Genomic DNA, 12,542 nt, shown 5'->3' with positions numbered 1-12,542 from the left:
GCCACTGTGTACACCCATGTGCTCTATTCTCGCTGCAGTGCTGTCTGGTCGCATTTTTCCATCTGGTCTGCATGAGCTCGTGGCTCAGTTCCAGGCTTCATGGGGACACTTTCATTCTCCCTACCCTTTGTGCCCAGCCCGGCCCCCTTTAGCCTTCACCAGGGGGGCTGCTTTCCCCTTGGGAAGATGCTTGACCTTGTTCCATGGGGTTCTGTCCCTGATGGAGGGCAGCCCACAGGTACCCTGCAGTCAGACCTCCCCAGTCAGTGAGCCATCATCAGAATCCTGCACCAGGGACAGAGTCACAGCTGAGAAAACACCCTGTCCTCACGCTTCCCCAAGGCAGTGAGCACTCAGGGCCTCTCCATGTGCTCCCAGCTGAGACGAGATTCATTGGGCCCCACCTTCCACCAGGCCTGGCCACAAGCTTCCCCTGCTCCCCTCCCTCCCCTCCCCCCCCACCCCCGGGAACCAGGGCCTCAGCTTCCTCTGCCTACCCTGAAAATGGCCGCAGACCCAGGGGCTTGAGGCCCAACAAGGAGTTCTGTAGTGCAGAAGTCTGACATGTATCTCAGGGCTAAATTAAGGCTCAGTGGTCCGGGCTACATCCCTTTCTGGAGACTGTCTTGACATTAATGGGGAGTTGCTGCTGTTCGTCACCAGACACCAGGCTTCATCCATCTTTAAAGCCAGCGATGGGCATCTCTCCTTCTCACCTCCTAACACTCCTACCTCCGCTCCCCTTTGGGACCCCTGTGATGCCACTGGCCCATCTGGGTAAGCTGGATAACCTCCCTGCTTTAAGGCGATGTGATTGGCAACTTTAATTCTACCTTCAACTCCTCGGCTGTGTCAGGTGACAGAGTCATAGTTCCAGGGATGAGAATATGGCCTTCTTTGCCAGAGGAGGTGTGACACTATTTTACCTACAATAGCCACTGACGGCTTTCCCCACACATCAGTCACCCATTCGGTCTACTGTGAGGTGGTTTTAGTTACTTTGTGTAGAGAAACCATCATTGTTAGAGTTTTCTTTTGGGTGAAAAGTCATAGAGCCTCCCTTGGTCATGGGAAGAGGATAGAATCAATGCGTATTTTTTTCTTCTGTCTCCAGAAGTTAGCCATCTTTTAACTGAGAGTTTGTGCCCTTTGACCATCATCTCTCCAATTCCTACCCATCCCCTTGCTCTCCTCTCTGTTACTATGAGTGCCACTGTTTTAGATCCTGCATGTACGATCACACAGTATTTATCTCTCTGGGTCTGAATTAGTTCACCTAGTATAATGTAAAGTACAGCCTAGGGAATCTCTCTATATAAAACCCTTATAATGCAAATAGACTGAACGGTGAAACAACCAAACAACCGGTCGCTATAACATGTGCTGACCACCAGGAGGCACACGTGGAACATGGCAGGCATTGGCAACAGGCTGGCAGAGTGCGAAACATGGTGGGCGTTGGCTGCGGTGAGATGGTGGAGCAGGTGAGCGGGGGTGCCAGACCAAGGTTGCTGTCATGGGGCGAGCCTCTGGCGGTTACTGAAAATTCCTTGCTCCTGCATGCCAGGGTCCTGCCCGGCACCTGTCCAGGACTTCTCCACCACCCTCTGCTCCTGAGGGGCGTTTGGGGCAGCAGCCACTGCTTGCATCTGCTGCTGGCGCTGGCCCCAGTCACTTGGCACTGTTAGTGGGTGTAAGCGGGGCCAGCACCTTCAGTGCGTGGGAGTGGCAGTGGTGGGAGTGGGGCTGCCAGCAGACGGGACCAGGGGCCATAGGGGGAGGGCACCAGGGATGGGCTGAGACCTGCCCCTGTGCCCACTGCAGCCTCACGGCTCACAGTTCCCTTCAAGGTGCACGAATTTCTGCACTGGGCCCCTAGTATAGTTCATAATATTGCATAACTATGGATGATGCCAGGTGGGTACTGGACTTATGGGGGGGTCACTTGGTACATTATATAAATGTCTAATCATTCTGCTGTGCATCTGAAACTAATATAATATTGTATGTCAATTTTGTAATTGAGAAGTTAGAAAGAAAAAACCCACTAAGAAAAAAAGAGAATTTGCTATATCTCTCCAGCCAGAACATGGCCTTCCAGAGTAACCCTAGCTCCCACCCCCATAACTTCCTGTACCTCTGAAGCTTGGAGGAAGTCCAGTCATGCAGAAAAACCTACACTGTTCTCCCTCTCAGTCCCAAGTATAAATCAACAGGCACCATTTCTGAGGCAGGAAAGCATTCTGTCTGGCTTGGCTCTTGACCCATGCCTATAACCCAAACTATCCCCAGGTTCATTCAAGTCAGCTGCAACCTGATGGCCTTAGAGCCAAACCTAAGCCCTAAGAATTGTCCAAATAACTAGAAACAAGCAAACAAAGGAACTCTGCAGGAGGATTTAGATGCTGTAAACCACAGTTCTCAACTGGAGATGCTTTTGCTCTAGCACCTAATTGGTAATGTCTGGAGACACTTTTGGTTGTAACAACCAGGAGGGTGCTAGTGGCATCTGTGGGCTGAGGCCACGGATGCTACCAACAACCCTACGATGTGCAGGCATGACCTTTAGGCACAATTATCTGCTCCAAGTGTCCACAGTGCTGAGGTTGAAAAACTCTGCTCCAGGCGCTGACATACGAGAAGCAACAGAAGGGGACAGATGCCTGGCCTCAAGGGCACCTCTCCTAGGAAACCCATGTCCCTTCTGCACCCATCCTCCTGCCTCTACTCCCCAAACACTGCACCTTAACTCAGGGGCAGGCCGCATCTGGCAGCCACTCTTGGACATTCTAGCATCTTGGTTGATGTTGTCATCCTTACATATTGTTTCTCTTTTGTTTTTGCTTCTCCCCCCTTTCCAGGGAGTAACACACATCTGGGCCAATTAGCAACAAGTCCAACTGCCCAAGAGAATCTGACTTAGTTCTTCCCCAGGTCCAGACCAACTCATGAAACAGTTTCCGTGGGCTACTTCAAACCTGCCATGAAATCCCAAATGAGCTTGCAACCTACTCAGGTAGAACATTTGAGTGTCAAAAATAATTAAGACCAACTAAGACATTGCTTCCACTGTGTCACTTTGTCCTTCTTCTACACCATGCTCCTTGGTGACATGGGGACCAGGACCCTGCATTTGTTTCCCAGACTCCTTTGCCGAGTGGCTGGGAGAGCTTGGATTCTGGAGACAAGGGAAGGGCCTTCCTTCCTCATTTTTATTCCTGTCGCCATTGTCACAGCAGTGACTGCTCACTACAGCCACCACAGTTGGCTCCTGTCCACCTTCTCATGGTGCTCTACAACTCATCTCATGTCTTCCAAAAGGTCTCTTCTCAGAGCACCAGAGGCACTGATGGCAGTTGGGAAGGTGGCCTCCTGGGGGAGCCCTCCTAGACAGCATGGAGGGCTGGATGCTGCCACCTCCTGTTGTCTCCGCACTCCCTAACGCTAACCCTAACCTCAACACCCGTGCAACAATCCTGGCTTAAATCCCCTCTGTTCTGACCAATCCAGCTGATACCCCTCTGCTTATCCTGTGGCTGCTGCTCACACAATGACTACATCATACCGCTGTGTGTAGGACACACAGCTCTAGTTACCTGTTGAACAGGTGGTGAGGAGCATTGTAGACTGGAATGCACCACTCACAGCTGATAGAGTGGGTAGGTGTTAAATACATGAAGACAGACTCTAGAGGATCTACTAGTAAAACAATAAACAGGCCAAATTTGGAAGACAGGTTCTACTCTAAACATCATACATGTGACATATAATTCAATTTCTATTTTCTCCAGAGCATAAGAACAGACTACATATTTCTTCCAAAACCCTCAATAATTCTAAGTGGAAAGAGCACAGACAGGCATATTTGATCCTAAAGCAATGCAAATGGAATTTAATTACAAATAATAAAATATTTCAAAAACATTCTTAATAATTAGAAAGGAAATGATAAAGAAACTATACTCCTAATACTGATTTGCTGATCTTATATATTTAAATATATAGATATATAAGATGATCTAAAGTAACTCCTACCAAATAGGTAGGGTTATTATGTTAGACAATATAAAATAGAAATTTTATTCAACTTGTGTAATTCTGACAATGACTGTGCTCTACAGTGTATCTATTTAAACATAATTTCCACATTTCTCCTTTAATAACAAAAGATCATCATCCCCCTGCACCACCTCCCCCCCCAACACTTACAAACTCAAAATTATTTTAGGGAAAAACAGGGGCTGAGAAATAAACTCATAAAGATTGAGCACTAACCTAAAAGAGACAGAAATTCAAAAGAATTTGTTTTAACAATAAAGACTGAGATAGAACATACGTTTTCTTTATACATATGAATAAATTTGCCTTGATAAAAAATGCTTTAAAACATCTATCAGCACATTGCATAATAATGAAATAGAAGAAGTTAGTTTTAAAATAAGAATTTCCTATTAGATACCATTGTTTAAAATTGTTCCAGAAATTCTAGGTCCCAAAATTAGTCAATAGAAGGGAACAAAAAGAAGTAAAAGCTAAAATTGAAAAATATTTTTCAATATTTGATAATGCTATTTTGTTTTTAATCCTCACCTGAGGATATATTTTTATAGATTTTTAGAGAGAGTGGAAAGGAGGGAGAGAGAGAGAGAGAGAGAGAGAGAGAGAGAGAGAGAGAGAGAGAGAGTTCTAACCAACAATCTTTTGGTGTATGGGATGATGCTCCAACCAACTGTGACACCTGGCTAGGGCTGACAATGCTATTTTTTAACAATGGAAAAATATCACTGAAAATCTTTATGACCCACAGAATGGCAGCTTCTGACTGGGGCCCTAAGAATCCCCATCTCCAGTCTTCTTGCCCTGTATCATGCCCTCCCCTGGACTGTGGGGTGGACCTAGTGGCTTGCTTCTAATGAACAGCATATGGCAACAGTGATCATCTATCTCTGACCTGTGACTGAGCTTTAAAAGACTGAGATTTCCGTGCTTCTCACACTTCTCCCTTTCCCGTTTTCTCTGAACCATCCAGCTTCCATGCTGGGAGATGCTCCATGGAGAGGCCCACATGGCAAGGAGCTGAGCGTGCCCAGCAGCCCAGAGGTGACTGAATCCTTCCCAGAACCACGTGAGTGCCTTTAGATAGACCTGTGCATCGAGACACCTGACCTGCAGCAACTCTGAGATAGTGAAAGTTGTCTAAGCCACTATGATTTGGGATAATTAGTTATGTAGCAATTGGTACCAACATACAGACAGAATTGAGGAAGGTGATTAATTTAAGATTAGTATTGAAAACCAATACCAATACCCACACCACCCAGAACACATATCGTAAACTTGACCTACTTAAGAGACGGGAAAAGGCGGGAAAATTTTCCAGAAAAAAGTTGAAGTGAAAAAGTGAAACTTAGAACACAGGAAAATACAAAAATTCTTCATTGTCAGTATCTAATGTGTTTTTAAAATATCATGAGAAGTATGTTTTTAGATAACTGGAGTTTATATTCTATTTTTACATCTTAAAAAACAATGAATGAGTTACCAGATTTTTCAAATAACCCTAAATTTTCATATGCTATTAAGCACTTAAAATGTTAACTTCCTAATTATTTACCATATAACACATTGATAAATATATATATACTAGAGGCCCGGTGCACAGATTTGTGCACCGTTGGGGCCCTTCGGCCTGGCCTGCGGGAATCGGGTTGAAATTGGCTCTCCGACATTCCCAAAGGGGTCCTAGATTGCGAGAGGACATCAGTGCCCCAGCAGCAACCTAACCCATGGCGGATTCCGCAAGGAATCAAGTTCCCTCCTCTCTCCTCTCTGGGCCTGGGGTGCAGGTGAAACAGATTCAGGGCCGACAGTGCATCAGCAGAGTAGATTTCTATCCAGACAGTGCAATTTAGTTTTAACCAAAAGACAATTATTATAATGACTATTCTGCTAAGATAGCAAAAGATACCTACCTATACTGAGAAAAGTTTTCTAAAATGTATAGCTATGATTAAATTTCAGCAGTGGAATTCCAAGAACTTGATTTTTTCCTCCTTTTCTATGTTTTCTACATTTTCTGTAATGTCAGGTTTTAATTAAAAACAAACATTTATAAAAATAATAAAAATATATTTCCAAAGGCCACAAAATCTACAAAGGGGTTGAAATATGCTTTCAACATAGCATAAATCTCACTGAGGATATTTTTTTCCATTGATTTTTAGAAACAGTGGAGAGACACAGAGAGAGAAACGATGTGACAGAGACACATCAATTGCTTGCCTCCTGCATGCATCCCAACCAGGCCTGGGGATGAAGCCTACAACCGGGTTACATGCCCTTGACTGGAATCGAACCCAGGACCCTTCAGTCCGTGGGCTTATGTGCTAACCACTGAGAAAAACAGGCCAGGGCTGGAGCATGTTCTTTATCATCTTTTTCATGAAGCCTTTCCTGACATTCCCATCCTCCCTTCTCCTTGGTGTACGTATATGACTGCCTGCACCTGTTTTACTGTTCATCTCCCATGATCTGATTGATCCAGCTGGTGTGACCTAGCTTTGCAACACCACCTGGCACACAGGAAGTCATCAAGTATGGCCAGCAGTCACATACGCGTGTGCCTAAGGAAAGCAGGAGAGAAGACGGCTTACAGGGAGGCTACCCCGACCCCTGGGAAATGGGCAGCATTGACTTTGACTTTATCATCCGTTGAGTTACCAGCACAGTGTGTACTTTTGCGCCTGGAGATTTCCTGTGGGAGACTGAGTGCTTCTAGCTTTTTCAGGGTCTACTAACCAAGAACAAACCACAGGCCTGGGTGCATCATAAAAAGCCGAGGGCCTGCCATCCTCAGAGACTCCAGACTCTGACTGTTCTGATGTCTTTCTTCTTCACTGGCTGGTCAACCATGAGATACCATGTGCTTCTCTCCACTCTCCTCCTTCTGACTCTCTTACCCGCAGGTAAGGTGATGGCTGCCCACTGGGGTCTGTGGTTTAGAAGGCTATCTGGCAGGTCCAACAAAACACCTGGCATCAGTCTTATGGGCTCATAGACCTAATATCAACAGCTTCTCTGGGACCGTAACAGGGTAGGATAGGAATGAGACCACTCTTCTGCCATGGACCAAACTGCCTGCTGAGGTCACTTCTGCTTTCTCCATACGTTGTGTCTTGGGGTGCCCTGATGAGGCATGATCACTGATTTCTAGGCAGGTGAATCTGAAAGGCTTCAATGGCAGTGGCTTTTCAGATCTATCACTATATCTACTCACTAGGTCAAAGCAGATGGACAGAATCCCATCACCAGCAGCTAGTGCTAAGGGCATGTCTTGGGGATCTCTGTCACGATGTGTTTGACTCCTGAATGGATGCAAATGTGCTCTCTTATGGAAGAGGTAGGTCCATGGTTGTAAGAAGAGGCTGGACACATACCTAGACACTTTTGGAAAGTAAAGGGACCCCTGTTATAACTGCATCGGAAAAAACAGGCACGAAATAGAACTGTCCCAGCCTTACTGATCACTCTCTCTAAATGGCACACACCCCGTGTTGGGTTTCAAAAAGAGGAGGGGTTACTGAGAAGATGATGTGCTCATCCACATTCCAGGAAGGGATTCTTATGGTAAATGACAGCCACAAAAAATAGGTTCCCAAAGCCTAAATCTGATCCTGGGACATGAGGCTGGAGCACACACTTTGGAACACTAACTCATTAGTTATGCAGGAAGAAAGCAATTGTGCTGGGGAATGGAGAGGGTAATAAAAGGGTGATATTCTACGGTCGCAAATCCTTTGTGTTGTCAGGTTCAAACTCATCATTTCCAGAGGCAAGGACTGAGGTCGGTAGCAGTGCTCCACAGTCTGGAATTTAAGTATTCATACGTGCACCCGGAAACAATGCCCCAGGGCTAAGGAGGGCACTAGGCGACGGTGTAGAGAGAGTTGTGTTTGTTCGTCAGGCAAGGCTGCTCCATATCAGTGGGACAGAGCATATGTAGAAGACACATATTACACCAAATAGTCTTTATGTTTGCACCTGGAAACATTTCCGTTTGGAGATGAGGTCTCTTTATAGAAGAGGTATGTCCGTGGTTGTAAAAGTAGGCTGCATATACATCTTTTTATCCAAACTAGACACTTCAGGAAAATAAAGGGACCGACCGCTGTTATAACTGTATTGGAACGTTACATTAAATCTTTTAATTTAAAGAAGGATTTGTTCAGATTGTACTAACTGCTAGGTGCAGGAAACCATTTATTGTCTTCACTAGCTGAGTATAGACAGAGACCCCCAAAAGCTAGTAACCTTTGAAGTCCTAGCAAAGGTCAGGACTGTGAACCACCCAGTTAATTAGATAATGGTAGCTGAAGCATCATCCCCACCTTAGTTCACTGAATTCCTTAGATACTTGTGTAGACCGATGAGCTAATCCATGTGTCAGACAAACCTCCTTACCCTAGGGCTACCCCAGACCAAATAAAAGGTTGGAGCGGCTTGAGCATCGGTGGAAGTCCTTCTGGACTTGCCCGCCTGGTCCCCCAATATTTCAAAATTATCTCGTGTCATTTCTCTCTCATTTGTGTGCGGCTCCTCTTTCAGATACCGAACCCTACTCCACACAGGACGTGGAGGGAGTCTTACACGACAGCTAGGCACTCTTCTGAATTTCACACTGGGCAGTATGATCCACGAGGACTATTGAAGGCTATGACTCAAATACAGAAAAACCTGCTGCTTGAAATGCAGCTGCCAATGTGGACTCCATGCTGTCCCCAGGCTGCTTATTCATCAGCCTCTGCTGAACTGTGGACAATGCTGAGTCAGACTGTACGGACTCATGAGTTTGTGGGCGTTCATGTGCTCACAATGGAAGCAGGCGTCAACAACGGTCAGAGCTGCGTGGGCTCTCCCGTCTCCACACCCCTGTCCAGGAAGGAGCTTTGAGACTCAAGTGGTCCAAATGCTACCTCCTGGCTCAGTGGTCTAAGCTCTGTTGGCCCACTTAGCCCTTGCCTTTGCTTCTCTGTCCTCATCTTTCACTTTGGTACTTCCTTCTGGGCCCCCTATGGAATAGGCTGCTGTTTTGTAGTTTGCTACCTCCTTTTCTTCCATAACTCTTTATACTGGAGAGACCCAAGGCTCAGTTCCTGGTCCTCTTTTCTCTCTCTCCATCCAGTCCTTGGGGCCAGTCCCATCCTTTTTAAATTCCCCTCCTGGATCTCTCTTTTGAACTCCAGTCTTGTAATGAATATCCAACGGTGTAATTTATATCATTATATGGATAATGTCCATAACTATTATATCATTATGTCATAAAATTAATATTAAAAAAATGAACTCCCAAGTTTCCCTCCATATAGTTTTACCCCAGCACAGTGGGCTGTGGCCAGCATTCCCTGGAGCCTCTCTTGGCTCTTCTACACCATCTCATGTTCAATAGGTTATACATCTGCACCCTAAAAGTATCTCTCAGGGCTTCTGTCCCATGACCAGCCTCAGAGAATTACTGCCCCATCCTCAGTGAAAGGACAGTGTTTACAGAATTTCTCTCCTCTGTGGCAGAATAATATTCCATTGTTACACATACCACATTTTCTTCATCCATCAACAGATTCAACATCTGCCCTGATGATGGACTCTTAGGATCTTGGCTATTGTGAATATTTCTACAATGAACAATAATGCTGATATCTCTTTGAGATAGTGATTTCTTCTCCTTTGAATGTATACCCAGAAGTGGGTTTGCTGGATCATATGGTAGTTCTGCTTTAAAATTTTTGAGGAATCTCCATATTGTTTTCCATAGTGACTGCACTGATTTACAAACCCACCCCCAGTGTACCAGGGCTCCCTTTTCTTCACATCCTCACCAGTACTTGTTATCTCTTGTCTTTTTTTTTATAATAGCCGTTCTAACAGGTGTGAGGTGGTATCTCATTGTGGTTTTGATTTGCACTTCGCTGCAGATTAGTGATGCTAAGTTAAGCACCTTTTCATGTCCTTGTTGGCCATTTGTTAGTCTTTTTTGAAAAAAATGTCTACTCAAGTCTTCTGTTCATATCTTAATTGGATTATCTTTTTTTTTTTTTTGCTGTTGAGTTGTATGGGTCCCATATATTTCTGGATAGTAACCCTTTATGATATGCATTTTTTTCCATTCTGTGGGTTTCCTTTTCATTTTGCTGATGGCTTTTTTTTTTCTGTGAAGATTTTTAGTTTCATGAAGTCCCAGTTATTTATTTTTTCTTTTATGACTTGTTCTATTGGTGTTACATCCAAAGGTCATTGCCAAGACCAATGTCAAGTAAATTTGTTCTTATGTTTTCTTCTAGGACTTTTATGGCTTCGGGTCTTATGTTGAAGCTTTTAATCTACTTCAAGGCAATATTTGTGAGTTGTTTCATTGTTTTGATGTGAATGTCCAGTTTTCCCAGCATCATTTATTGAAAAGACTGTCCTTTCCTCATTGAGAATTCTTGGCTCGCTTGTCAAATATTAGTTGACTATAAATACATGGGGTTTATTTCTGGGCTCTCAATTCAGTTCTCTTGGCCTATTGAGTTTGTTTTTAGAGCAGCACCATACTGTTTTGATTAATATACCTTTGGAATACAGTCTGACTTCAGGAAGTGTGATGCCTCCATCTTTGTTCTACTTTCTCAAGATTTCCTTGGCTATTCAGGGATTTTTTTCATGGTGTCATATGAATTTTAGAATTGTTTCTTCCAATATTCTCCATATACACAGGTCTTTCTGTTCTTCAAATAAACTAAGCCAGGAGAGTGAATGTATTTTTATTCTCATCATTCAGATGTCAGTTCAAAAGCTACATCCTCCTCAGAAAGCCTCTCCTATTTTATCAACTCCATCATCCAGACCTTTGCATTATTGCATTATTTTGTTCTAAACACTTGCCACTTTCTGATATTATATTATTCATTTATTTTTGTGTTGTCATTATTTCCTTTATTGAATATAAGTGCTGTGAGAATACAAACTATTCCAGCTATTTTCAGTGTTCTATTATTCGTATAAAGAAAAATGACTGGCAAAGAGAAGTTAGCAAATCTTGGCTGAAGAGCCATATAAAGGAGTAAATGAAGAAAACAGGTGTGTTTAAAACGTATATTTTATCCATCCACCTGTTGTTCCATTTTGCCATTTGCCGAAGTTCTTATATTAGCAAGGACAAGAACTTACAAGAAAAGGAAGGGCATTATGAACCCTCAGGCTGTTGGGTGAACAACAGAGACAGTGAGCGTGGCAGGGACACTGGACAGAGCCTTCATCCAGCTCCTTCTCTCTACGGAGAAATGCTCAATCCAGAACTCTTCTGTCCTCACAGGAAGAGTGGGTTCACTCGTGGACTAATGACCTCACAGACTCTCTTTCTCTGCAGTAAGAAGCGGTTTGGGTTCTGCTGAAAACCACTGTCTCAATCTGTCCGGCCTCTGTAGACGAGACGTCTGCAAAATCACAGAGGACACCATTGGTGGCTGCCGAAGGAGGTGGAAATGCTGCAGAGCATGGTGGGTCCTGATACCAGTCCCCACACCAGTTATATATTCAGAATACCAAGAACCCCTGAAGCCTAGATTGAAATGAAATGAGGAAAAGAAAGCATCTGAAGGAACATTCCTGGCATCTAACATTAGAATATATATATTTTGATGTATTGCAATTTTATGACCAATTTTTATTTTCCTGTGTCACTAAAAATAAATACATAATGGTTTAAAATCTACCCACCTGCTACTTCTTTGGAATCCTTTTCAGATCTAAACAATGTCTTTTAAAGTGAGAAAGGCCATTTATTTAACAATACATGCATATTTTTAAATTTGTCACAGAGAGACCAAAATGTTAACAAAAAAGTGAAACTATAATTACACAAAACATCATTAAATAGACACACAGAGAAAATGCAAAGGCAAAATACAGAGGAAATTCAGGAAATATAAGGAAAGGGAAGAGATATAAAGAAAGGGGACAAAATAGAAAGGGGAAAGAATAATTTGGGATAAACACAAAGATGGTAACTGCACAGCAGATGATCTAAAGAGATGAAAACAAGAAAGGAGAGAGAATGAGAGGTTGAAGATCAACAGAAATGTATATTAAATATCTAAAAGAAACAACTTCAACTAACAAAGGGATTCTGATGTTACGCCTATGAAAAACATTATGATCATTTAGATCCCCAAGGTTTTACTGCCCTAGACCCGTGGTCGGCAAACTGCGGCTCGCCAGCCACATGCGGCTCTTTGGCCCTTTGAGTGTAGCTCTTCCACAAAATACCACGTGCAGGCGCACACGTACAGTGCGATTGAAACTTCGTGGCCCATGCACAGAAGTCGGTATTTTGTGGAAGAGCCACACTCAAGGGGCCAAAGAGCCGCATGTGTCTCGTGAGCCGCTTTTTGATAATTTCTTAAAAAAAAAAATTTTTTCTTGGAAAAGGAGATTTTTCTGTGAGGATATATATGACCCCCTTTTGAGAAGAATGCTGTCAGTACTCCTTGTACATAGCGAGTGGG

At 43.8% G+C, this 12,542-nt stretch overlaps 1 protein-coding gene across 1 annotated transcript; it reads left to right on the top strand.

Annotated features, from left to right (window-relative positions):
• The first annotated feature begins 6,910 nt into the window (after window positions 1-6,910).
• On the top strand, window positions 6,911-11,610 carry LOC111823723 (beta-defensin 109-like). The gene is made up of 2 exons (XM_023746214.1): window positions 6,911-6,965; window positions 11,405-11,610. Exons 1-2 carry the CDS (start codon window positions 6,911-6,913, stop codon window positions 11,608-11,610), a joined length of 261 nt encoding a protein of 86 aa, XP_023601982.1.
• The last annotated feature ends 932 nt before the right edge of the window (window positions 11,611-12,542 follow it).

This window comes from Myotis lucifugus, unplaced genomic scaffold (genome assembly GCF_000147115.1).
Source record: "Myotis lucifugus unplaced genomic scaffold, Myoluc2.0 scaffold_636, whole genome shotgun sequence".
Lineage (NCBI taxonomy): Eukaryota > Metazoa > Chordata > Mammalia > Chiroptera > Vespertilionidae > Myotis > Myotis lucifugus.
This window is presented reverse-complemented; position numbering and strand designations above follow the sequence as displayed.